General features: G+C 42.1%; 1 protein-coding gene, 1 long non-coding RNA gene and 1 other non-coding gene across 10 annotated transcripts in view; 1 reads left to right on the top strand and 2 right to left on the bottom strand.

Annotated features, from left to right (window-relative positions):
* Positions 1 to 269: 269 nt before the first annotated feature.
* LOC118677161 lies at positions 270 to 16,372 on the bottom strand. Of its 2 annotated transcripts, XR_004974338.1 has the most exons (4): positions 16,047 to 16,372; positions 9,612 to 9,738; positions 3,071 to 3,145; positions 270 to 1,588 (listed from the first exon to the last, which is right to left on the bottom strand). It is a non-coding gene; the product is annotated as an uncharacterized LOC118677161 (long non-coding RNA). The 2 variants fall into 2 exon arrangements; XR_004974337.1 differs by lacking the exons at positions 270 to 1,588; positions 3,071 to 3,145 and adding an exon at positions 7,816 to 7,920.
* LOC118678034 lies at positions 6,440 to 6,577 on the bottom strand. The gene has a single exon (XR_004974711.1). It is a non-coding gene; the product is annotated as a small nucleolar RNA SNORA48 (small nucleolar RNA).
* A 40-nt stretch (positions 16,373 to 16,412) lies between the features above and the next one.
* The window catches only part of HP1BP3 (heterochromatin protein 1 binding protein 3), a 38,007-nt gene continuing 28,835 nt past the window's right edge, over positions 16,413 to 25,584 (top strand). For 2 of the 7 annotated variants that reach the window (XM_036352025.1, XM_036352026.1), the window contains exons 1-3: positions 16,414 to 16,566; positions 21,311 to 21,507; positions 21,930 to 22,029. In XM_036352025.1, coding sequence (XP_036207918.1) covers positions 21,412 to 21,507; positions 21,930 to 22,029 — 196 coding nt within the window. In that variant the 5' untranslated portion in view covers positions 16,414 to 16,566; positions 21,311 to 21,411. Of the gene's footprint in view, positions 16,567 to 21,310; positions 21,508 to 21,929; positions 22,030 to 25,584 lie in introns of those variants that run through there. The other 5 variants (XM_036352020.1, XM_036352019.1, XM_036352023.1 and 2 more) reach the window with 5 other exon arrangements.

The raw sequence follows: 25,584 nt of genomic DNA, 5'->3' as shown, positions 1-25,584 counted from the left end.
TTAATTTTAATTTTATTTTATTTTTTGGTATCAAATCTTTCTGCCTGCCTCTCAGCTTGCTTCAGAAAAAAAAAAATCACAATAGTAATTGAAACATACATAACCTTGGAACAGAAGGAAATGCTGTGGACCAGAGAACTCCAAGAATTGTTTAAAAAAAAGTGCTACCCTTGGAAAAGTACTCTTAATACTTTTGAAATCTTTAGAGCAACTATAAGGCTTGTAAATACATAGAAAAAATATTTAAAAAAACAAAAAGAAATTGACTCAATACTATTTCTTTTCACTTTCAAAATATAAAGAACAAAATAAAGGCAAACATTGCAAGTTTAAAAGAAAGTAAACTGACTTCTCCTTTTGACAGCTGCTGCATGTGTGCCCATCTGGGAAGTGCTGTTTGTTGTCTAATCCAGATCACTCCTGGGAGAGGAGGTGGGGTGGGGGGGAGGACTAAGAGAGTGTGTGTCTACAGGTGGGAAATGCAAGTGATTTGGGTAAGGAGGGCATCTGTGGGAGAGCCCCTCTGGGAGTCCAGGGAAGTTTCTTTCCAACACCAACCAGAAATGCCTTCTGGGTGGGAGCAAACCTAAGGGCAATTTTTTAGTAACTAACTGTTCCACTATATGAATTGGGACTAGGAACACGGGGTCACTTTGAGACTTCCACTACTGATTTTTAAATCATCAATTGCCTCCAGAGATGTCTTCTAAAGAACGAAAGAAACCAAAGCTAAATTACACTTTTAAAAAAGTGGGCATGGGTTTTAAAAACAAACCAATACCATGTGTGAAAATCACATTGTTCCCCAACTTCATCTGCACTCAAGCCATTCTGGTGAGTATAAAACCCAACTGTGGTTTGGGCTTCTCTTTCTCCTACAGATACTGCGTGCTGTGCTTTTTGTTTTTTGTTTATTTTCTTCTTTCATGAAGCTGTAGTCTGTGTAGATGGTTTTCCATCTCCATTGTTTATAGGCCATCACTCTACAAAAAGTATTTATGAAGAAAGACAGGCTGCTCCCAAATAAACAGTCTCTGTATTTTGTATCTGGATAACCAAAGAGTTCTTCTGGCTTTCATCTCTGAAGAAATATTCATATTAAGAGACTTGGCAAGATTTGTGAAGCACAGGAACAAAATTTTCCATAGCAATAACACATTTTCTTCAGAGTATAGTTGAACACAATACAGGATTCCCACTACACGAGCCCACAGAGCCCGTTCCTCAGTCACAGAAACCTGTTCGCAAAGAACCAAGCACTAAAAGTCCTGTGGCAGCATCTGTCATGAAACATGGGTCCTGAGAAGCCATTTGGGGTCTGGCTGCGGGCTCTTCCTGGGATTCCTCAGTTGGAAGAAGCAACCCGATTCTCTGGTATACTGAGTAGTAACAGCTGCCAGGTTCGAAGTGCACAGGGTTCCAATCCAGGAATCTCTTAAGTGATGTAGGTTTTTAGGTGATGGCAGCACTCACAAGAGGTGAAGGGTAGGGAGTTTGGGGAAAGCAGGGAGGTGACTGCCTCCTGGAAATCAGTGGCTTTTGTTTGCAGGGGTCTGGCCAGGAAGCACTTTCAGGTGGTAGTAATTGCCTGGTCATCAGTATTTTTATTGATTTCAGAGAGGAAGGGAGAGGGAGAAAGAGATAAAAACATCAATGATGAGAGAGAATCATTGATCAGCTGCCTCCTGCATGCCCCACACTGGGGATCGATCCCACAACCCAGGCATGTGCCCTCACTGGGAATCAAACTGACCTCCTGATTCACAACGCTCAACCATGAGCCACATTGGCCAGGTTTCATCAGTATTTTAGATGCAGACATTCATAAGGAATGGAGGAGAAAAGATAATATTTTTAGAAAAAAAAAATCCCAGGGTTGAAAAAAGATTCAGAAATAAATACCTATAGTACAATAGCAGAAATAATGTTTAAAATATCAGCTATTGCATGAAGTGTAATGACACTACAAACTTACTGCTGGCTATCTTTTTGCTTCATACATGGAATGTTAGAATTACATTATCAACTATTAATATCAACTATACTGCAAAATGTGTCATGGTTCTTACCCTCTTCACAGTCATCTTGGGTTATGGCTTTGGGGTAGAAAACAGGGTTTGGGTGGTTTTGGCTTAAAGTAATAGGTGACATGGCCGCATTGACATGCCTGTACTTCAAGATATCACAAAAGCTTTCACCCATTGGAACTTTGAGAACAGGTTCATTAATTAAGGTTTAGTCCATTAATTCAGATGCTTTGCTTTATGCCTGTATTCAAACCAATTAACTTACAGCTATTCAGTAAGTTACATGAGAGTTTTTCCTTTTCTAGCAAAAGAACATGATGCCAGTTTTTAAAATAAACTCATCTGAGATTCTTGCATAGACCAGTAAGCCAGTTCGCAGCTGCATCATGAACTTAGTTTATTCATTAAATATTTACTGAGCATCTAGTCTGTCCTAAGTGCAGGGAATATAACTGAACAAACCGTCTCTGCGTTCAAAGCTCAGATTCTTCATGCAGAAAACAGCCAGAGGTTCACACGCTACCTCAGCATCCGGTCCCAGTGAGTGTGCCCCTTGTTACTCCAATAGATCTTTCATCTGTTTTTTGTTTTATGTTTATATTTCAAAATGTATTCTAGATTATTTGCAGCAATTAAATCTCTCCAAACAGGTTATCATTCTGGGGATTTTGATACATATTTTTTGTTTCAAACGGCTCCATTCAAATCAAAAGAATTCTAAGGTAGAAAAAAATAGTCTTTGACTTTTGGACCTGATTCTGTGTTTTTATTATTCAAGTTTTGTTCTTAAAAAAAACAAAAGTATAGGGATTCACGTTTTCTATTTTGACCATGCCGTTGCCACTTACATGCTCCTGCAGTCCCCATTTTGTAGAGTGGAACATTTTGCATTTTCTCTTTGTTTGCATTGCTTTTTCTTACTGGGATAAAACTCACATAAAATTCATCCTTGTAGAGTGAATTTTAGTATATTCACCGTTGTGCAGCTATCACCACTATCTAATTTCAGAACATTTTTATCATGCCAAAAAGAAAACCCATACCCTTTAGCAGTCTGTTATCATTCTCCACTTCTCAGCCTCCTGGGAACCACTAATCCACTTTTTGTTTCCATGAATCTGTGTAAATGAAACCATACATTGCATTGCTTTTTGTTTTGACCTCCAATATTTAGCAAATGATCAAACCCCACATATTCTCAACATCAAGGACCTGATAGATGGGGTAGACCCTGATTTTCTGTCTTTGATTTAATTTTTGTTCTTCAAATGTAACTTCTTTTGATATAATGGCAATATGTTTGCAACCATCAACTAATTCTGAACACGTTCCTGAGAATTGGTGTGTTTTTTTCTTTGTCACCTCGTGGACTTGATGTATATGACCTGGGGTGTCTGACATTCTAGCACTGGTATGTAGGGTATGGTCATTTTGACCTCTCATTTATTGCTACCTGAGTAGTCTTCCTTGGGAATAGAATCCCTGCGTTAATTAGGCCACTAGCGTGTACCCTAGAAAAGTTCAGATGTCGTTTGACTTGGAGTCTGAGGTTATATATGACCTTTTCATTGAGGCACTTTTGGACATAGTATTTATTGTGTAGCTTGAGGCAGCCTACTTGTCATGAGAGTAAAATTGCTCAGTAAAGAATATAATGCCCTTGCCCTGGCCGGTTTGGCTCAGTGGATAGAGTGTCGGCCTGCGGACTGAAGGGTCCCGGGTTCGAGTCTGGTCAAGGGCATGTACCTTGGCTGTGGGCACATCCCCAGTGGGGAATGTGCAGGAGGCAGCTGATCGATGTTTCTCTCTCATTGATGTTTCTGACTCTCTATCCCTCTCCCTTCCTCTCTGTAAAAAAATCAATAAAATATATTTAAAAAAATTTTTAAAAAAAAGAATGCCCAATAAAAAATTTTTTTTTTAATGCCTTGAGACAGAACCTCTACCACTGGTTAGTCCTAGTTCACTAGTCTTAAAGATCACCTTTCCTATTCAAGAAGCGTGAGTTGTAGATCTCCATATCTTTCAGTAGTTTAGGGAGAAATATTCTTACGTACTGGCTTCAAGTATCACATGTACCCCCCAGAGGGGAAAATGATAATCTATTAGTGTTGGAACTACCAAAAAAAGACATTGTATTGCCAAATCCTGAAATGATCTAAACATCAAAGAAACATGCTAAAGAGAATCATATGCCAAATGTTTTTAAATAAGTGTTTCATTTTGAAATAATTTTAGACTTTTAGAAATTTTTCAGAGAAAAGTATGGCATTCCATATGCCCCTCTTCTAGTTTCCCCTATTATTAGCATCTTATATTACCATTGGACATTTGTCCAAACTAAGAAATCAGCATTGCTACATTGCTATTATCTCCAGGCTTTATTTGGGATTCACAAATGTCCTCTTTCTAGTCCTAGATGCAATCCAGGATCCCATGATGCATTTAGTCATCATGTATCCTTAGTGTCCTTAGTCTTGGACTTTTTTTTTAATCTTTCTTGTTTGTCATGACAGTTTTGAGGAGTCCTGATTAGGTACTTTGTATAATGTCTCTCAATTTGGTTTGTTTTCTCATGGTTAAAGTAGGATTATGGCTTTGGGGTAGAAATACCCTATATTGCCTTAGCCAGTGTAGCTCAGTTGGATGTCATCCCGTGCACCATGAGGTCACCAGTTCGCTTTCCGATCAGGGCACATGCCTGGTTTCAGGCTCAAACCCCAGGAAGTGGGTGTGCAGGAGGCAGCCGATCAGTGTTTCTATATCTCTTTCCCTCTCCCTTCCTCTCTCTAAAATCAATTTAAAAAAAAAAGAAATACCATATAAGAGCCCTTTCCATCTCATTACATCAGGAAGTCCATGGTGCATACATGACGTCATTGGTGATGTTTAACCTTAAGCTGGTCTCCATTCTAAAGTTACTTTCCCTTCTTTCTTACTCTATTAGAAAGGTAGGAGTAGAGGAGAATTAAGCACCACTTCCTTCCTGGAGTGGGACAGTGTATAGTAGTATCCCATTATCTGGGGATATGTTCCAAGATCCCCCATGGGTGCCTGAAACCGAGGGTAGTACTGAACTCTATATATACTATTTTTTTCCTATACATACATACATATGATAAACTTTAATTTATAAATTAGGCACAGTAAGAGATTAACATCAATAACGATAAGTAGAAGAGTTGTAACAATATGTGTAATAAAAGTTATGTAAATATGGTCACTTGTTTCAGGAGATCCCTTGCTGAAGTCTTACAGACTTAATGCTTTCTGATCCAACACGTTGCTGTCAGTCAGAACACGTTTTTTGTTCATGTTTTCCACCCACAAATGTCATGCCTTTTGCATCTTATGTGAGCTTTTACCATGCATTGTGGCTGTAACTTTTGCAGTTTGAGGTGCAACAGCAAAACTATCATGAATTTCTTTTTCCCTCTGCACAATTTCACAGATTTGTTCTTATTGTAAATCTTAGCAACCTCAGCATAAGGTTTTTCTCTTTTCTTATTTCTAGAATGTTCACCTTTTCACTTAAGGGAGCACTTTACAAAGGTTTCTCTTTGGCATATATCTGAATTGCCAGCATCACTACTGTTGAGCTTTGGGGTCATTATTAAATAAAATAAGGGCTACTTGAGCACAAGCACTGCAATACCATGCAGTCGATCTGATAACAGAGACAGCTACTAAGTGACTGATGATCGGGTAGCGTGGACAGCATGGGGATGCTGGACAAAGGGATGAATCACGTCCTGGCGGGTGGAGTGGGACAGTGAGATTTATCACGCTACTCAGAACAGCATGCAATTTAAAACATGAATTGTTTACTTTTGCAATTTTCTATTTAATATTTTTGGACCACAGTTGACCGTGGGTAACTGAAACCACAGATAAGAGGGTAGTCTACGTAAGTTATTTGAAATTCTCTTCCAAGGAAGGTTTGTCTCTTCTGTTTCCTTATCAGTCATATATGTCTGTATATATATATGTATATAAAATTAGAGTTTACATATATATCATCACAGACTTGCATGTTTATTTATACTTTGAGTTATAACTCAATACCACATTATTTTGTTGCTCAGATTGTTCTAGCTTTTGCTTCGGGAGCTCTTTCAAGTTACCTCAAATGTCCCTTTGGCTTTCCTGCATCCTTTTCATTTTATATCATTTGTGATATTACAAGATGCCACAGGCATGTCTTGTATTTTCCCTGCCCTAGCCCTAGAATCAGCCTTTCTGTTTAGAAACCAAGATCTGAGCACTAAGTGAACTCACTGCTGCTAGCATCTGCTTCTTGGTCTTCCAGCATTTTAAACTCTGATTTTTAACTGAAGGTGAGGTCTTGCCAGGTGAGTAATCCACTGTCACAGGAACACTATGACTTTTAGAAAATATGCTTTTTTTTTTTTTAATGTGTCCCAAGCATGAATCAGCTCTGGCCACAAACACAGACATCATGAACTAAGGACTGTATGTCTGCTTACCCCCTGACAGATATAAGAGCAGCACTACCAATCAGGTGTCTCCTTGCCCCACTGCCAAGAGGTTTATGCTTCATTTACTATAACTCTGGTACCCAAAACACAACCCTAAAGATGTTCCAATCATGCTTTTGTTCATCCTATTAACAAGAAGAAAAGATTGGAACTATTCCCTCTCTCTCGTTAGTACAATTTGTTTTCTTTTTCCTGTAGCTAACATAGAGTCTACGAAGGTACCAGAAGTTAACTAACCATGGGAGTACTGCATATCAAAACCAGCTAAAGTAGTACTTTGAGGTAAATGGGCCATTGGAGAAGCCAAGTGGGGAAAAATCATTACCTGAGTGATCAGAGTTCATCCAGGAAGAAGTATGCTGTAGTGGAAAAGAGGTCTTGACTGGGGTTGGGAGATCTGTGTTCTAATGCTGGTGCTACTGCTTACTGGTCATTTGACCATTCTCACTCGTATGGACCTTCCTGTCCTCTCTAAGAAGAGTTGGCTCGTGCCAACCGTATGAGTACATCCAGAATCACTTTAAATACTGCTTGCCAAGCTTAACCAAGAAGTCAGTCTTGGTGATAATGGGATATTAAACTTTTAAAGAAGTAAGAATATCCATCTTTTCAGAGATTTTCAAACCAACCACCTGCAGTTGAACTTGTGCTGCCTGTGATTCCTTTCTGACTCTTCTGACATATTTACGTTTTGTTCATAAATATATGTCTTCTGGCCTAGAGTCCTAGGAAACTATCTTGCCTGAGCTCAAATAGCTGTTCTACCTTAACTGCTTTTTAGGACAGAATAATAGTGCTCAGCATTGCTCATGTTAGAGTCACCTGACAGTTTTTAAAAATACAAACCTGGACCCCACCCCAGACCAGTTATTCCATAAACATGGGATTAGGCCTGCTCCCCACCTCTCCTCCCCCACCCCACCCCTCCACACACACACACTTTTTTTTTTTTTTTTTTTTACGTTCTCTAGGTGATCCTAATATGACCCAGGGTTGAGACCTCTGGAATAGTAACAATAACCTGATTTACCTAACAGTTTACCAAACAATTTCTATTTTCAGATATTTGTAATTACAATAGGTATTGGGTGCACAAATATGGCACCTGTTTTGAAAAGATAGTGCTATGAGAGGACACTAAACTAGGAGATTAATAAATGCTTTCCTCAGCAAGAGAATTTTATTTTTTTAATTCTTTATTGTGGAAAGTATTATAAATGTCCCCTTTTCTCCCCAATGCCCCCCCCCCTCCAGCCTGCCCCCCTACTCCCATCCCAGACCCTCTCCACCCCACTGTCAGCGTCCATGGGTTATGCATTTTGCATACAAGGTCTTTTGGTTGATTATCTCTGAGATTCCACGCACTCTGTTCCAGTCAGCAAGAGAATTTTAAACTGAGAAATATAAAGAAATAGTTAAGACAATACATTCCAACAGAAGGCTATAGGAGTGCAAAGGCCCTGGGGTAGGGGAACGCGTGGTGATTTGAAGAAAGCCTCCTGCACACCCCACACTGGGGATTGAGCCCACAACCGGGCATATGCCCCGACCGGGAATCGAACCCTGACTTCCTGATTCATAGGTCAATGCTCAACCACTGAACCACACCACACCTGCTGGGCCTAAGTTGGTGTTTTTTTAATTAGTTCTCAGCAAAAAGATGGCAGTACTTTTCATCATTTCCAGTTCCCAATATAACCACACAGTACATTGGAATAATTAGCCTCTGTGAAGTGAACAGTTAAAGTTACAGTATCAACAGTGAGCTTATTAGAAAGACAAATTCAGGGACTCCCATCTACTAAATCAGAATCTGAAGTCCAAGAAACACTTTAACAAGCTCTTCAAGTGATCCTTACGCGCAGTGAAGTTAGAGAACCACTGCCTAGGAGTACTTAACATTCCCACCGCCATTTATAGTGCTCTTCACCAAAAGCTAACTAAAAACAAGTACTGTTTTTAAAACATTTAGGGTTTTGTTTCCTTCTTTAATAACAAACTCTCCCTACATCCCATTATAAATGAGATAATAAATGCTACAACACATTGTAAGCTGTAATCTGCCAAGCATTGCAGGCTGTCATCTAACTCAGTCTTCATACCAACTGTGTGATATATGTAAGACAGTACTGCTTCCTTTTTTTTATTTTGTTTTTATTTTTATTGATTTCAGAGAGGAAGGGAAGGAGAGAAAGAGAGAAAAATCAGTGATGAGAGAGAATCACTGATCAGCTGTCTCCTGCACTGCACGCCCCACAATGGGGATGGAGCCCTCAACCCAGGCATGTGCCCTGACCTGGAATCGAACTGTGACTTCCTGGTTCATAGGTTGAGGCCTAACTACTGAGTGACACCAGCCGGGAGGTACTGCTTCCTTTCAACAGGTAGGGAACTATGGCACAGGAGTTATATACTTAATAAGTATCAGCGCTGAGACTGGCACTTGTTTTCCAGAAGACAGTGATTTCCAAACAATATTATTTCTCACTATAGTGGATATACTTTGGGGCATTGGAATTGGAAAAATAGGGGCTTTACTGTAACCCTACTTGGGTTATTTACACATCAGTTTCTTCATCTATAAAATAAGGATAACACTGTCCACCTCATAGGGTTGTTGTGAGAATTAATTAAAGGAGATCAGATAAAGCATCCAGCATTCTGCCTAGAATACTTGGAGTTGGGCCTGTCTATGTCCAATGTTCGTTTTCTACCCATTTCAGCGACTTTAGTCATACTCGACTACACAATTAAACTACACTATCTTCAGAACTATGGGATATTATGCTTTGCCTACCCACATTTCTTTAATATTCTTTGTATAGTTCAGACTTTTAAAAATATTTTTATTGATTTCAGAAAGGAAGGGGGAGGGAGAGAGAAACATCAATGATGAGAGAGAATCATTGACCCACTGCCTCCTGCACACCCCCTGGGGATTGAGCCCTCAACCTAGGCATGTGCCCTGACCGGGAATCTAACCATGACTTCCTGGTTCATATAGGTCAATGCTCAACCACTGAGCCACACCAGCTGGGCTCAGAATTTTTTTTTTCCCTAGCACACACTGAAGTCTCAGACTTACCCTTTGATAACAAACCTGAGGAGTAGAAGCTTCTAGCTCCCACTTTTCCCAGGATTCAATAAGGCATTGCAAAACCTTTTTTTACACAGGAGCTAATGGATAGGTTCCTTTACAAGTACTGCCCCGCCTAGGAAGAAAGAAAATTTTCACTAGTTTTTTGCAACAAAACCATATGAATTCCTAAAAATGCCAGGTACTAAAAAATGCACATTCTGCCACATCCAGCTCTGGCTCTGTTCCTAATGTAGGAGTTGCTAATTACTTTGATGTTAACAAGCTTACCGGATGGTTAAACTAAATTTCAGTTTTTTCTTAAGATAGGCTCAACCAACTAGAATGTAAAGCAGACACACAAATATTATGTTAAATTTGAGATTTGTAGGGCCTTTTTAGTAAACATGTTTGATCTGTTGGAAAGATCAAACATTTGATCTTTAATAGGGGCATCATTAATAAAATGTGAATTGTAAAAACTGAACTAACAATCTTGCATCTTGAAACATATAGTTCTCAAGAACTATGCTACTTTTTCCAGACTTTGGGTTGAAACTTTTACAACCTTGCTGCAAGTAGTTGAAGAATACTCAAAGCCGCCCTAGCTGATTTGGCTCAGTGGATAGAGTGACAGCCTGCAACTGAAGGGTCCTGGGTTCGATTCCAGTCAGGGGCACATGCCCGGGTTGCAGACTCAATTCCCAGTGGGGGGCATGTAGGAGGCAGCCAATCAATGATTCTCTCTCATCATTGATGTTTCTATCTCTCTGAAATCAATAAAAAGATTATATATATATACATACATATATATATACATACATATGTATGTATGTATATATATATATTCAAAGCCAATATTTTCTGGTTTTCCCTTTTTGCAAAGATTCCATTTCCTCATCACCATGCAGTTTCACTTTTTTTTTTTGTAAAGAAAGGATCCTTTTGGAGCTTTATTTTCTTTTTTAAAAAACTAATCCAATTTTATAATTTTGAGTTTTAAAATTCTATCTTGTTTCCAGCCACAGATCTGACTCATGTTTTCCTTTAAATTACTGGGTTTTATTGGGGGTGGGGAGGAGAATCTTCCCCTTTAAACTTAAAAGAGCCCGGCTAGCGTGGCTCAATAGTTGAGCATCAACCTATGGACTGGTCATGGTTCGATTCCCAGACAGGGCACATGCTGGGTTGTGGGCTCAATCACCAGTATGGGGCGTACAGGAGGCAGCTGATCAGTGATTCTCTCTCATCATTGATGTTTCTATCTCTCTCTCCTTCTCCCTTCCTCTCTGAAATCAATAAAAAGAACTTTTACATTTTTTTTAATATATTTTATTGATTTTTTTACAGAGAGGAAGGGAGAGAGATAGAGAGTTAGAAACATCGATGAGAGAGAAACATCGATCAGCTGCCTCCTGCACATCTCCTACTGGGGATGTGCCCGCAACCCAGGTACATGCCCTTGACTGGAATCGAACCTGGGACCCTTCAGTCTGCAAGCCGACGCTCTATCCACTGAGCCAAACCGGTTTCGGCAATTTTTTTTAAAAGAACTTTTTAAAAAGAACTTTTTAAATACTTCCCCATAACCACAAAGAAAAGCTGTCTTAAAGTGATCAACTCATTTTGCTGGGACTTCCCTGAATTAAAAATTGCAAGTCCTATCCCCCACTAACTCGCAACCTCCCTGCATTAAGTAAACCTGGACAATCGGTCACCCGAGGTGTCATTGACCTGACTTTCACTCATCTCTGGCCATTATCACAGGCCTGGTTGCCCTGAAGGCATCTTCCTGAAATAAGATTTGCCCTTAAAGCCACAAAGTAGGACTGGAGGGAGAACAGTCCTGTTGGCAGATTTTCTTCATATTACACAGTCCAAACAAAACTGGACATGTTTTGCTTTTTAGTGATTCAGCAAATAATGTCAAGTCTATCTAAAATGCACTTTTCTTCAAGTCTTCTCCATACTTATGAGTGTTGTCAAAATCATTCCTTGATTCTTTTTATCATAATTGAGAGCGCAGAACCTTTTGTGAAGCTTATTAAAAATTCAGATTCCTGGCCGAAACCGGTTTGGCTCAGTGGATAGAGCGTCGGCCTGCGGACTGAAAGGTCCCAGGTTCGATTCCGGTCAAGGGCATGTACCTGGGTTGCGGGCACATCCCCAGTAGGAGATGTGCAGGAGGCAGCTGATCGATGTTTCTCTCTCATCGATGTTTCTGACTCTCTATCTCTCTCCCTTCCTCTCTATAAAAAATCAATAAAATATATTTAAAAAAAAAAAAAAAATTCAGATTCCTGGACCCCAGCCCCTGAGATTTTAATTCAATATATTAGGTCTGGGTGAGATCAGAAAAAATGCAGAATAAACTGTTTAGTTTATAAAAAAGTAAAATGCAGTTGTCTTGCCTCTGGTGTTTAAAAAGGGGAAAAACGGTTCAACACATACAATTCCCAGGACCTAATATGAAAACAGGCCTGACAGCAAATCCTGTTGTTTTCTCTAGAGATGATAGGACTAAGCACTTAGTTACCTTGTTCTAAATTCTATTCCCACTGAAAGACACTTGTAATAACATTCCCAAATGTTTATGTTCTCTGGAGGGGCTGAATTGTAGCTCCATCCAATATATCAGATGCTTCAAACTAAAGGACAACTGTTGTCCTTTACTACCTTCAAAATGATAGTAAACTCTTGGCACTAACATTTTTCAGACCCACTCAGGTAGCTAGAAATGTTGGCTCCAGTGGGACACCAAAGGGCTAATGACATCAAGGACAGAGGTCCTCAAATTAAATGGCAAAATTAATGGACTGCAACCAACATTATATACATAACTGGAGTAGAACAAATGAGGGTGTTATTGTATAAAAAGTATTGGGCTTTTATATACTGGCCCACAATCCTTTATCCAAAACCACTGGGACCCGACATGTTTCAGATTCAGGATTTTTCAGAATTTAGGGAAAAATTTTAGAGTTCCATGACTGCTAAGATGAATGAGATAAAATTACCGCCATCTGTGAGCAGAGGAAAGTGCAACATTGGCAGAGAAGAATCCAGGGGTGTTGCTTATCTCTAAACCAGGGTGTTAGTAACAAAAAGGGAGAAAACCATTATGGGGGTGGTGGTGAAAAAGTAATATTTTTTTATCAGCCTACATTTTTTGCCTGATAGTTTTTTAAAAATATTTTTTTATTGATTTCAGAGAGGGAGGGAGAGGGAGAGGGAAAAACATCAATGATGAGAGAATCACTGAACAGCTGCTTGTGCCATACTGGGGACTGAGCCCACAATCCAGGCATGTGCCCTGACTGGGAATTGAACTGTGACCTCCTGGTTCATAGATCGAAGCTCAACCACTGAACCACACCAACTAGGCTGCCTAATAGTTTAAATTGTTCCTTTTTTTAAAATACCTTTTTATTGATTTCAGAGAGGAAGGGAGAAGAAGAGAGAGATAGAAATATCAATGATGTTTCTGTTGAAGTTAGGAAGCGAAGCTTTGTAAACTGTTACTCACATTCCCAACTAAATTATAGGCTGAAACAAGAAGTTGAAAATGGACTTAACAGGTAAAACAAGATAAAAAACTTGATTTTCACATTGATTTGCTGAAGGAAATACTCAAAAAATTTGAAGTTCTTATTTGACTAAGTAAAAACAATGCACTAAAAACAAACAAAAAAACAAATAAAAGCCATAAAATTCAAAACCAGAAAAAAAAGAAATATCAACGATGATAGAGAATCATTGATTAGCTGCCTCCCGCACTGGGGATCGAGCCTGCAACCCTGGCATGTGCCCTTGACCGGAATCGAACCTGGGACCCTTCAGTCCACAGGCAGATGCTCTATCCACTGAGCCAAACGGGCTAGGGCTAAATTGTTCATTTTCTTGCCATGCCTTTCCAAGATAAGCTACGTTGAGAGCCCATCTTTCTGGCTGGAAACCAGAAAAGTCAAGTGACATACATTCTTAAGGAATCCAAGCCCTGGCCTGACTTTGGGTTCCTTCTGCATGAAATCACAATCCCAAAGCCTGGATTCATGGGAAGAATAATGATAAGCCTTACTAGCAACAGAAATCTTCTCACCAGGCAATCAAGAATTATTCTTCAAACCTCTCCGTTTTAACACGAGATGGGAGGTAAGTAGGTACATCTTTCAGTGCTCAACCCGGTGACTGCAGTGTCATAGCTTTGGTCTGGAACACTCTTGGAACTTGCAATTGCTTCAACTTCCTCCATCCTTAAGCCTAAAATCCCAAAGTTACCTGTTTTGCTTTTCTATACAAAACAAGACCTTTTAGCCTAACAGACTTGTCACTTAGTTTTAAGTCTGAGGAATAGCAACAAACAAACAAAACAAAAAAAAAGCCCCGAATCTATTGCATTGACAACAGACCATGAAGTCTGCAAAGCTTGCTGTATACTAAAGCTTTAACAGGGACGTGGCTTCTAAAAAGGGTGTTTTTGTTAAAAACTAGAGATGATGCAGTTGCTTTATGGGGACTTAATAACAGTTGCTTTTCTAACTCACAAACCCTACATTTCCTCATGATTCTGGGACTCCCAAGTCAGTCCTGTAAGCTGGGGCTCTGGGGCAGAATTGTGAAGTCATGTGCTCCTTTTCTCTCTCCTGGGAGCTCCTCTAGCCTGAACCCAGAATTCATTCTGATCCCTGACTGTAGAATGGAAAGCTTTAGATTCTCAAATCTCAAGATGAAAACAATGCATTCTCAATGCTCAGTTTGAGGCCTGTGTGTTAGCTCTCCTTGGCATTAGCACTTTAAAACTGCTTTAGAAGAGAGTAAAGTTTAAACCAAAGGAATGAGTCTCTGAAGGGTGGAGCTTCAGGAACTTGGTGTCAGTGTGAGAGGTCTCTGATGGTGACCCCCATACACTGGATAAGAGCTGAGCAGATGCTAAAGTTGTCAAAGTGCATGTCCTCTCCAGTGCAGAAAGTGAAGCAACCTAACAGTTTAAGTCAAGGATACAAAAATTATCATGTAATTGTTTAACAAACACAATTTAATATTTTTATTAGTATAGCTTAAAGAAAGCCAAGTGAGATAAACCATAAAACCATACCCTCATAGAGTTTTAATTCATATGCAGCTATTTACGAAAAACAAAATTGGTCAGTTGTATTTAGCAGAGGTAAAATGCCTCAATCAATATACATGTACAATAAAAATTTCAGACCCCTTTAGAAGTAGAAACTTGCAGCTTCAGACTTCAGCAAGTGGTAGCCTTAGTGCATGGTTGTGTGTGTTTGTGTGCGTGCGCGAGCGCGCGCGCATACATCACACAAACTTCAAGAATTTTGTTTCAGGGTTTTTTCTTCTTGGGTGTGTATATGTGAACAAGAAAATAAATTGTGTGTTTAAGCAAAAATCTGCAGAGAAAGTACAATCTAGTTGGGTGCTTTCTCTTTTTTATATATTTTTAAATTGATTTTAGAGAGAGGGGAAGGGAGAGGAGAGGTAAACACTGAAGTGAGAGCGAAACATCTATCTGCTGCCTCCTGCACACCCCCTACAGGGGATCAAGCCCCAACCCAGGCATGTGCCCTGACCAGGAATCAAACCAGCAACCTTTTGGTGCCCCAGAGGACATCTAGCCAACTGAGCCACACTGCAACAGCTAGTTGGGTAATTTCTTGAATGAGATGGGGCTAAAGCCATTTTAAGGAAAAAGAAAGGTTGAATATTTTAAGCATTTGAATACATACAAATGAAAATGGGCCTTTAAAATGGGAGACAAAGGATAGAAACGTTGATAAAGTACAAGGACGTGAGCAGGATGACGAAATGGCCAAAATCTTTTGTGAACAGGTAATGCCATCAAAACATTTATGATAATGCCCCGCTCGTAAGGAATTTTTGGTGGTGGTGGTTTTGGATAGGTATGGCTGGGAAAGCTTGTGATGTGCAAATGTTAACGGCAGAGACTGAGCAGTGGGCTAGCAAGTGTTTAAAGGATTTCAAAATCTTTAGTGATTTGCACATGCATTTGAGTGTCGGTCACAATGCTGTGAGCCGTGGGGCAATTCTAGTGTTTATTTCCCTATACTCATTACCGGCACTCCCTCTAACCGCCCCCCCCCCCAAAAAAAAAAACAAAAAACCCCACCTGCTACTTTAAATACATCGTATTTTTCCAAATCGGCTTTGAAAAACTACATTTTCGACAGTGTGTACACTGCCTATGTACGCAGATACCAACGTAATATGACAATTCCAAGTAGATTCCTGCTTTTCTAATCCCAGGGTTTCCTTTTGGAGACCTCTCCTGGTGTATGCTAATTAGGGAGTCCAGGAAGACCGCTTCGTAGATTAGGAAAACAGCTTTTCCAGTTCTTTCCTGAGCCCCTACTCCGCCCTGTACTGTGTGCACACTTTACCGGAACGCATGTGAGGTGCCGAGTTCTCCGCTACCTGGTTTTCCAGTTCTTCCACGTCTTCCAAGTTGGGTGCCGCAGCTTGGTCTGTGCTGAGCCTGAACAGAGAGGCGGGCAATGCCTACCCCTCCAGAGGCAGCGGGTCGCCTAAGCGGAAACCCGGTTAGGAGTAGGGGCCGAACTAGAGAGGAGAGGACGGGTAAGGAGTGCAAAGTGCCCTTCTGCGCCAAGCGACACCGCCTCCGAAGCCAACCGGCGCCGCCAGGGCAGTGCGCGCAGCCTTGGGTCCCCGAGCGCCCTCTCGCGCCCACGCGCGCCCCACCGGGAGGAACGTCTCCGCGCTCCCTCCACTCCCGCGGGCTGGGGCCGTGGCCGCTGGCGCGCAGGGGGCGGGGCCGACGCGGGAGCGCGCGCGCGGGGCCGCGGGCAGGGGGGCGGGGCGGCAGAGCTCGGCGGCTGGGCCTGGAGGACAGCGGCGGCGGAGACGACGAGTGGCAGCGGGAGTGGCACCGAGAGGCCGTGCGGGACGCGGGCACCAGGAAGGGGAAAGCACAGAGGTAACAGAGGACGGAACGGGCGGATGGTGAGTGGGCACGGGCCCGCTAGACCCCGAAGGCGAGTGGCGGAGGCCGCTTGCCCGGGGTGCCGACGCCGCTTCCCGAGAAAAGGGGGCGGGGCGCTCGGGTCCCCGGAGGTGGCGCCTTTTGTCTGCCTTCCCCGGCCGCTCCGCCCCTACTTCCCCTCCCCCCTGCGTCCAAGCCCCCTGCCCCTCTCGACGCTTCCTCGGGGGCCCTCTGGCGCGCGCTCCCGCCCTTGTTTTGTTTGTACCAGGGTGAGGGGGGTGGAGGAGGGGAGAGTGCTTCCCTGGTCTGGGGCCTTGCGTCCCAGCGCGCCTGCGCCAGGGTCCGCCCGCCGCGCTCTTATTGGCTGAGGCGTTTGCGCATGCTCTGAGGCCGGGCCGGGCCTGGCGCTCAGGTCCCGCCCTCCCCCTCACTCCCCACTCCCTCAGCGGTTTTCTTAGCCGGTTCGAAAGATGCCGGTGGCCGTGACTGGCTGCGGCGGGCCCGCCTCCCGGGTCCTTCGCCACTGCCGCCGCCATTACGGAGCTTCCTGTGGTGAGTGCGCGGACCGTTGGTGATCACGCTCTGGCGTCCCGCGGGCGGGCGCTGCCGGGTGGTGGCGTCGTCCTCGGCCGCGTGCATGCCCGAGCGCAAGCCCGGCGCTGCAGCCTCCCCGCTGCCCTTCGGTGGCCGCCGCCGCCGCTGCATCCTCCCGTCACTTGCCTCGCTGCCTTCATCTTGGCTCCGCTCTCCCCCCGCCTTCTGCTCGCGCACCGCACCGGCCGCTGCCCGCCTCTTTGTCTCTGCTGTTCTTTCCTTCGTGTTGGTCTCTGCGGTCTGGGCGCGTGTCGCGAGCTGTGGGCGCTGCTGGCCAGGCCCCGCCGCCGCCGCCGCCGCCGCGACCGGACCTAAGCTTTCCTTTTTCCCGTATGGCGTTCCTAGAGCTTGGAACTCGCCGCAGCTTAGATGACGTAGTTTTAGTGAACACAGTCAGTCTTGTGAATGTGAGCGTCTGTAAAGAGACGGAGGCGAGAGAGGTGACCCGAGAGCCCCAGGTGCGAGTTCCGGCACCTAGCGGACCTTTGTCTGGGACCGAGGGAGAGTCCGCCCAGCGCGGAGGACTGGCCGCGGGGAACTCACGGCCCTTCCGCGCATAAACATTCCGGGTCTTAACTTCCTGTGCTTCCTGATGTTCCGTTACACTGAGGAGTGGGGATGCAGTTAGAAATACGCGAAGGCTTCGCCTGGGGCGTTAGAGTGAGGGTAGACCAGTCATTTGTTTGGTTGGGGAAGATACTTCAGTTTTGTTTTATCTGGCACAGGTGTTATTAGGAACTTTCTAATTTTTAAATTTTATTGCTCCTTTCAAAAGCTTAATGTGTTGTGTTTCAAAGAAGAAGCAATATCATAAAGGGTTTTTTGGCTTTGCTTTTAATGTTAGTTGGAAGATTGAGGAGGACGTGTCCAGAACTCTTCCTGTAAAGTGAAGATCCTGTGTAGACAGTGATTGCCTTTTGAGGGAGGGCATGTAGGGCTCATCGTGTCTGTTCCCACGATGGACACGAATTAAGTACACACTGATTTACCAGAGTGTGAAAGTGAAACAGTACGTTGCCAGCAGTCAAATTGTAGGCATCCTTTTTCTGACAGGACCCAGTAAGTCTAAATATAGGGAAAGACTTGAGATTGGGAAATTTTGATCTATTTCTTGCTTAGCTGATGACATTAGAATGTATTGCATACTTTGTGGTAAAATATGAAATAATAATACTTTCCCTAAAAATCAAGGGTATCAGTGAACCGAAATATATTGTTAAGCTCCTATTTGTCTGTTGCTTTCTCTTAATATAGAGAAAGTTATCTAAAACGCTGAAATTCTGGACTTTTTTCTTTTGCAATTTTTTCTTTATTGCATGTATTAAAATAACTTGCATTTCCCTTGACAAAAGCAAATTTTTGTATTGTTAATCTAACATTAAATTTAAAGAAACAAATCAGATGATTGACTAGAGAAGGACCACAGGTAAACTCAGGTTGTTTTTGGCACATATAGGAACCCAGGTGAAAACTATAATAAGTTTCATCTTTTTTTTTAACACATTCTGTGCCTGTATGTTCTTAGACACCAGGTATGCAGCAGTGAATCAGCTAGATAAGATCTCTGGCAGGGAATAAGTGATGAGGCAGCCCAAAAGTCTGATCACTCAGAGCTGCAGCAACAAACATTAAATTAATAGGTACATGATAGTGTTAGGGCAGAGTGAATTAACCATTCATACGGTTTCCTTGCTCTCTAATGAACAGTGATGCTAAAGAAAGTACTATAAGGAAAGCTTTAAATTCTATCATCTTTACAAAGAAAAGTCAGAGCTGAGACAAACATTTCTTAATATTTATCTCAAATAACATGTTCTTTACATATATTGGATATAGTATTAAGCACTATCAGATGTTATTGTTCATTCAACTTTTTCCCCCAATATTGATCCAGCACCAACTATGTTTGGACACTTCTAGGTGCTAAGAATACAGTGGTGAATTTAAGTCTTAGCCCTTTTAGTGCTTACATTCCATTGGAGAGATACATACTAAACAAGTAAACAGACATACATTGAATTTTAGGTGGTGTAAAATGCTGTAAAGAAACCTGAAGAAGACTAAGAGGGGTGGGAGATTTTTCTGATGGGGGATAACATTGAGTAGAAACCTGATTGAAGCCTCTAGGAAAAGAGTGTTCCAGTTTAAGAGAACAGCAAGTGCAAACACTGATACAGGGATGGTCAAGGAACAGTCCAGAGGCCAAAAGAGGACCTGTTTTGGGGGTTGACAGAGCAGAGTGATCCATATAGCAGTGGGATGTGAGATTAGTGAAATAAAAGAGGGGGTGCTAATTGGGAGGTCTTAAGAAGAAGGTCAGGATAGGGGTAGGGGCAAATCAACTATTTCTCACTCTGCTTATTTCTGAGATTATTCCAACCTGGGCATACTTTTTTGTTTTGTTTTTTTAAATCCTCACCTGAGGATATGTTTTCATTGATTTTTAGAGAGAGAAGGGGAGAGAGAGAGACATTGATCACTTGCCAACTCTGGATGGAACCCCCACAGCCTTTTGATGTAGGGGAGGACACTCCAACAAACTAAGCCACCTGGCCAGGGCTGGGCATGCTTCTTATCTGATCTAATTTAAACTGTCATTCTGTCCTTAGAATAGTAATGTCTGATGTCTTTATGGACCATGTGCCTGTTGTTGCCCTGATTTTAGTCAATTTTATCACTTTGACAGGTGTAACTTCCTGTGCCTGCCTCCCTTTTTTAACCTGTTTGTTCTAATTTTTTAGTAATTAGTAAGTACAGAGTTGACTGGAAAGACTTTGACACTTTTTTCAGTATTTTGTTTACAGAGAAAATATTTTTAAAGATATCCTATGAATTAGAGATGACTGAAGGTTTTGTTGACTTCACAATAGCATTTTCAATCTAGCTAGTGGGTTAAGAAAGATGAATTCATCGGCGATATCATTTTACCAAAATAACCTGATTATATTTTATTTCTATATAGTGTTCACATAATAAAAGCAGTTTTGTTTAGTTTTTTTGTTTTGTTTTTGTGTATGCAAATATATTACTATATAACTGCTAGTGGATGAATGAGCAGATCTATATATTGAAAGTATTACAAGATAGACTTTTAGGTTTCAGAAAACTAAATAATGCCCATAAACCCAGCCTGGCCCTCTGTTTACTATCTTGAATTCTTTCAGCTTTCCTTACAGCTGATTGACAATTCACAAGTCTGGTATTGCTCCTGATGTTTCCATAAAAAGATTCGCCCTGTACATGTGGAAACATTCTCTATGTTTGAATGTTTTGGATTTGTCCCAGTTGTTTTAGCTTGGGACTGTTACCTGACAAATGGAAAGCTCTTAAATTCCTAGATAGGGTTAGAATTTCAAGTAGACCAGCCTACCAACTCTATGTTAATGTTCATTAGCACAGAGATATAAACACTTAACTGATCACGTTCTCATGTTGTGGAGGGATTATAAAGTGTCATTGAGTCCCAGATGAGATTTTTGGTGGGGGCAGATGGTGTTAATGATCAGGTAAATTTTAGTGACATGGATTTTATCTTTGAATATTTAATTATATTCTGTGCTAGATTTGCTTACATTAAAAATATGACAAAGTCTTAGAAGCGTACTTCTGTTTTTATAGGTGATGGTCTAAATTTGCTTCTCTGGGTCTGGAGACTTCTAGTATGTTACATTCTTCAGTAGTTATTTTTGCCCCTTGTATTCTTTAGTGAAGATGGAATTAAGGTTACAGGTAATTTTCCTGACCCTTTTGAGAACAGTAACGATAAGTCTTTCCCCTTTAGTTAGCTGATCTTTGAGTAAAATTTGACTAAACTGTTCCTTAATCTTACTCTATTCTTTCTAAGTTCCTGATGGTAGAGGATGGGGTGGCACTTGGTTCCTTATGAGCTTTCTTGTCCTTGTCACCTGTGTTCGTGTGGAAGATGCAACAGCTGCTGTGGCTTGTGCGTTTGTTAGTCGCTGCTTTACATAGTCTGTATTTTGATAGAGATTTTATCTTTCTGAATGATAACTGACCAGACCATCTATCATTTAACTCTTAAGTATTATAAATTTTTGTCTCCTTTGCATGTGTATTAAATGTAGACGTTTTAGTTTAGTTTTGTCTCTGTTAATCTTCACACAAGGTTTTTTCTGTGCTTTAGGTTGACTTTTCACCATACTGAAACCATTAGGAAAAAATCCTTGTGGTTAACAGCAGAGGCTTCAGAGTGTAACCTGTACTGGGGCCTAGAAATTATTTTAAATGGCGACTGATATGTCTCAAGGTGAACTCGTCCATCCTAAGGCACTCCCACTTATAGTAGGAGCTCAGCTGATCCACGCGGACAAGTTAGGTGAGGTAGGGGCTGACATATTCTTGAAGCTCACTCTCGGATCAGTCCTTGACTTCAGGCTCTACTGGGTCCTTCTTGGTATATGTTCCTTCCCCTACTTTGGGGAATCTGGATTGTGAATCTGAAAAAATAAAATCTACAGAATTCTTTTCATCTCTCCTTTCCCTTCAAATTTCTAAGAAAACTTCCAACCTTCTATATTTATTCTCAATCAAGTATAATTAGTTGTTTCCCTTTGAAATTCTTGCTAAAAGAAAATATTTTGAAAAATACTTCTTTCAAATCATACTTCACTTCAAAAAAACTTGTTAAAATTAATTTGCATCAGATTTGGGAGTAGACTTAGATTTCACCATCTTCTGATACCCAGTTAGGCCCCTTGGGAAAGAGGGAACAAAGAATTTTTTAATGCTGTCTCTTTTCTTAGAAGGTAGAAGATAGCGCCATGCCGATTCGACGAACTGTGAATTCTACCCGGGAAACTCCTCCCAAAAGCAAGCCTGCTGAAGGGGAAGAAGGAAAGCCAGGTAAAGTAAAGCAGTGAACAACTTCAAAAGGCAAAAGTTTTAACTCCAATTTGGAGTGTCCTGTAAATTTCCTTGAACTTACTATTTTTTTTCATAGCTAAGTGTTTTGGAGGAACAATTGAAAAGAGAAGTGGTACCTGTCGGTATGTCATGTCCAGACCATATGGGCAAAATAAGGGTTTCATCTTAACTCTAAAGATTTTTGGAAGGTGAAAAATCTCATGTTCTTGGAATTAAAAACAGATAAATTGTTGGAGAGTACAGAAACAGTCAAAAAATAGCTTCTGGGCATAGTGTCATGGGAATGAAGATTCTGGAAGAATGGAGGACTTGGGTCTTCAGGATGGACAGTGGAAAACTCACCCAGAAATCCAGGAGGCCTTAAGGGAGCAAATGAGTGACCAAAACACTGGTTTATTACTTTGGTATTGGTGGAGAGTAGATTGGCCAGACAGAGGTGGGAATGTAATGAATTGAGAAAAATGTAGAGCCATCAACCTGCTCCTTCCTTTGTGGCATCTCTGACCACCTCTTCTCCTTTCCCCTTGTTCTTTTTTTTATCCTTTAAAAAAATTTTTCATTCATTTTAGAGAGGGGTGGAGAGAGAATGTGAAACATCAATTTGACATTCCACTTATTCATGCATTAATTGGTTGATTCTTGTATGTACCCTAGCCTGGAATCGACCTGCAGTCTTGGCTAATCAGAATGATGCTCTAACCCAGTGGTCACCAACTGGTGGTCTGCAGACCACTGGTGGTTCATGAAGTCCGAAAGGTTGGCGACCGCTGCTCTAACCAACTGAGTTACCCAGCCAGGGCCCTTATCCTTTTCCTTCTCTCCTCTCTCCCTTGCACTTTATCTCAGGTTTTCCAGGATGAACACATGGGGCTGTCCCTGTCATGACTGTTAGAACCAAGAACTGATAGAAAAGGAATTAAAAATATATGCACCCTTGTTCTTGTTGTCTTTATCCCTTGGTTCACCAGGGGTATAATCTTTTCAATCTGAGCCAGCCTTTTGTCTCAAAATCCTCAGGTAAATATTATAAGCAGCAATTTGTGTACCCTGGCGTAAGGCATTAGGTGACATGGGAATCAGCATATTACAATAAGTGCTGGTGAGTTGAAGATGAGTAATGTTGTCTAGCACTGAGATAAGCCCCTTGGTGGCCCATCTTTTTGGTTTTTTTGTTAATCCTCACCCAAGGATATTTTTCCCATTGATTTTTTAAAATATATTTTTATTGATTTCAGAGAGGAAGGGAGAGGGAGAGATAGAAACATTAATGATGAGTGAGAATCATTGATCGGCCGCCTCCTGCACACTCCCCACTGGGGATTGAGCCCACAACCTGGGCATGTGCCCTTGACTGGAATTGAACCCAGGACCCTTTCATCCGCAGGCCGACACTCTAGCCACTGAGCCAAACCAGCTAGGACTCCCATTGATTTTTTGAGTGAGTGAAAGGAAGGGGGAGAGACAAAGAGAGGGAAACATCAATGTAAGAGAGACATTGGTTGCCTCCCACATGTGCCCCAACTGGGGCCAGGGATTTAACCTGCAACCGAGTTATGTGCCCTTGACCAGAATTGAACCTGAGACCCTTCAGTCCGAGGGCCAACACTATACCCACTAGGTAGATGAGCCAAACGAGCTAGGGCCTGGTGGCCCATCTTGATCCATATTTGTTTAATAGCTAGATGAAGCCACTAAGTTACTAGTAACATCAATTTTCAGAATATAAGCTAGAGGGCTCCAGGTATAACGTATTTGAAAGGTCAACCAAGAATTTATAAAGAACCAGTAAGTCACTTCACAAATTGTATGTTTGTTTAATAATCTCTCTACCCCATTATAGTATTTTTATTTTGCACATGGAAATAATTAGATTTATATTTTAAATTTTATAAATCCTACATTTTACACAGAGGTACACATAATAGTATGAGTTGGAAACAATATCTAATGCATAATCCATACTCAGTATTGTTGAATGAACCTTTATTAAGCCATCAACCATTAAGCAATTATTCTTGAGAAAAGAATGTGAAATTTATAGCTCTATTACTACAATAAAACCCAATAAACCATTCTTAGCTTTTCATCCTTTTTGGAGTAAGGAAATCTATAATAATAAAAATGTAATATGCAAATTGACCGGACAACTGTCTGGATGACCATGCTATGACACCCACTGGCTCTAGGCCAGCCAAGGTGAGTGTGATGCAATTGGTAGGGGGCCCAGCCATCGCGCCATGATCACCTGCAGAGGGAGGCTCAGGCCACCAACCAGTAGGTGGGCAGGGCCTCCCTCTGCAGGGGCAATCCATCTGGGAGCCCCAGCTGGGTGGGTGGGGTCTACCTCTTTGGAACAATCGATTGTGGAGCCCTGCTATTGATTGCCCCAAAGAGGGAAGCCCAGGCTACCTGGCCAGCGGTGCTGTGGAAAGTAGGCGGGGCTATTGATCGCAAGGCTCCCAGACTGAGAAGGTGCAGGCCTGGCTGAAGGACCCTCCCCCACCCCCAAGTGCATGAATTTTGTGCACTGGGTCTCTAGTATATAAATAAATATACATATGACTAATAGTGATTTTTTTAAAAAATATATTTTTATTGTTTTTTTACAGAGAGGAAGGGAGAGGGAGAGTTAGAAATATTGATGAGAGAGAAACATTGACCAGCTGCCTCCTGCACACTCCCCACTGGGGATGTGCCCGCAACCCAGGTACGTGCCCTTGACCGGAATCAAACTTGGGACCTTTCAGTCCCCAGTCTGACGCTCTATCCACTGAGCCAAACCGGTTAGGGCAATAGTGATTTTGTTTTTATTCTCGCAGCCAATTAGGTTGAAACATTGGGGAAAGGGGTAGTAAAAGGTAATCGTGATTAAGTGCATCTTGCACTTATCTGTATCACCAGATACCATCCTATCTAATAAAGAGGGAATATGCTAATTGACCCTCACACCATCTCAAAGATGGCAGCACCCACAGCCAATAAGGAGGGAGTATGCTAATTGAATGCCACACCCTCAAAGATGGTGGCGCCCACAGCCACAAGAGGGCAGCGCACAGTCCTCTCAGCCCCACCAGGGCGGCAGGTGCATAGCAAGGCTAGGCCCACCCCCAGGCGAGCCCAGCTGCTCTGCGCACCTGCCTTCAGAGTCCCCCAGTCCCCTCAGTCCCCCAGCCACCCAGGGCTGGCATGAGGCACAGGCAAGCCTCATATGGTGGCTGCCCAGCCACCCAGGGCCGCCCAAGGCTCAGGTAACCAGGACCGGCCAAGGCTTGCGCTGGCAGCAGTGGCAGCAGCAGAGGTGATGGGGGTGTTGCCTTCCCCTGATCACCAGGTCACCTCCTGCCCCTGAAGGCTCCTGGACTGTGAGAGGGGTCAGGTTGGGCTGAGGAACCCCCCCTTCAGTGTATGAATTTTCATGCACCAGGCCTCTAGTCCTATACAATAGAAGCCTAATATGCTAAGTGTCTGGTCAGCCATTCAACCAACCAAAGCATAATATGCTAATAATATGCTAAGACTGCTCATCCACTCGCT

Source organism: Myotis myotis, unplaced genomic scaffold, assembly GCF_014108235.1.
Source record: "Myotis myotis isolate mMyoMyo1 unplaced genomic scaffold, mMyoMyo1.p scaffold_m19_p_2, whole genome shotgun sequence".
In the NCBI taxonomy this organism is placed as follows: Eukaryota; Metazoa; Chordata; class Mammalia; order Chiroptera; family Vespertilionidae; genus Myotis; species Myotis myotis.
This window is presented reverse-complemented; position numbering and strand designations above follow the sequence as displayed.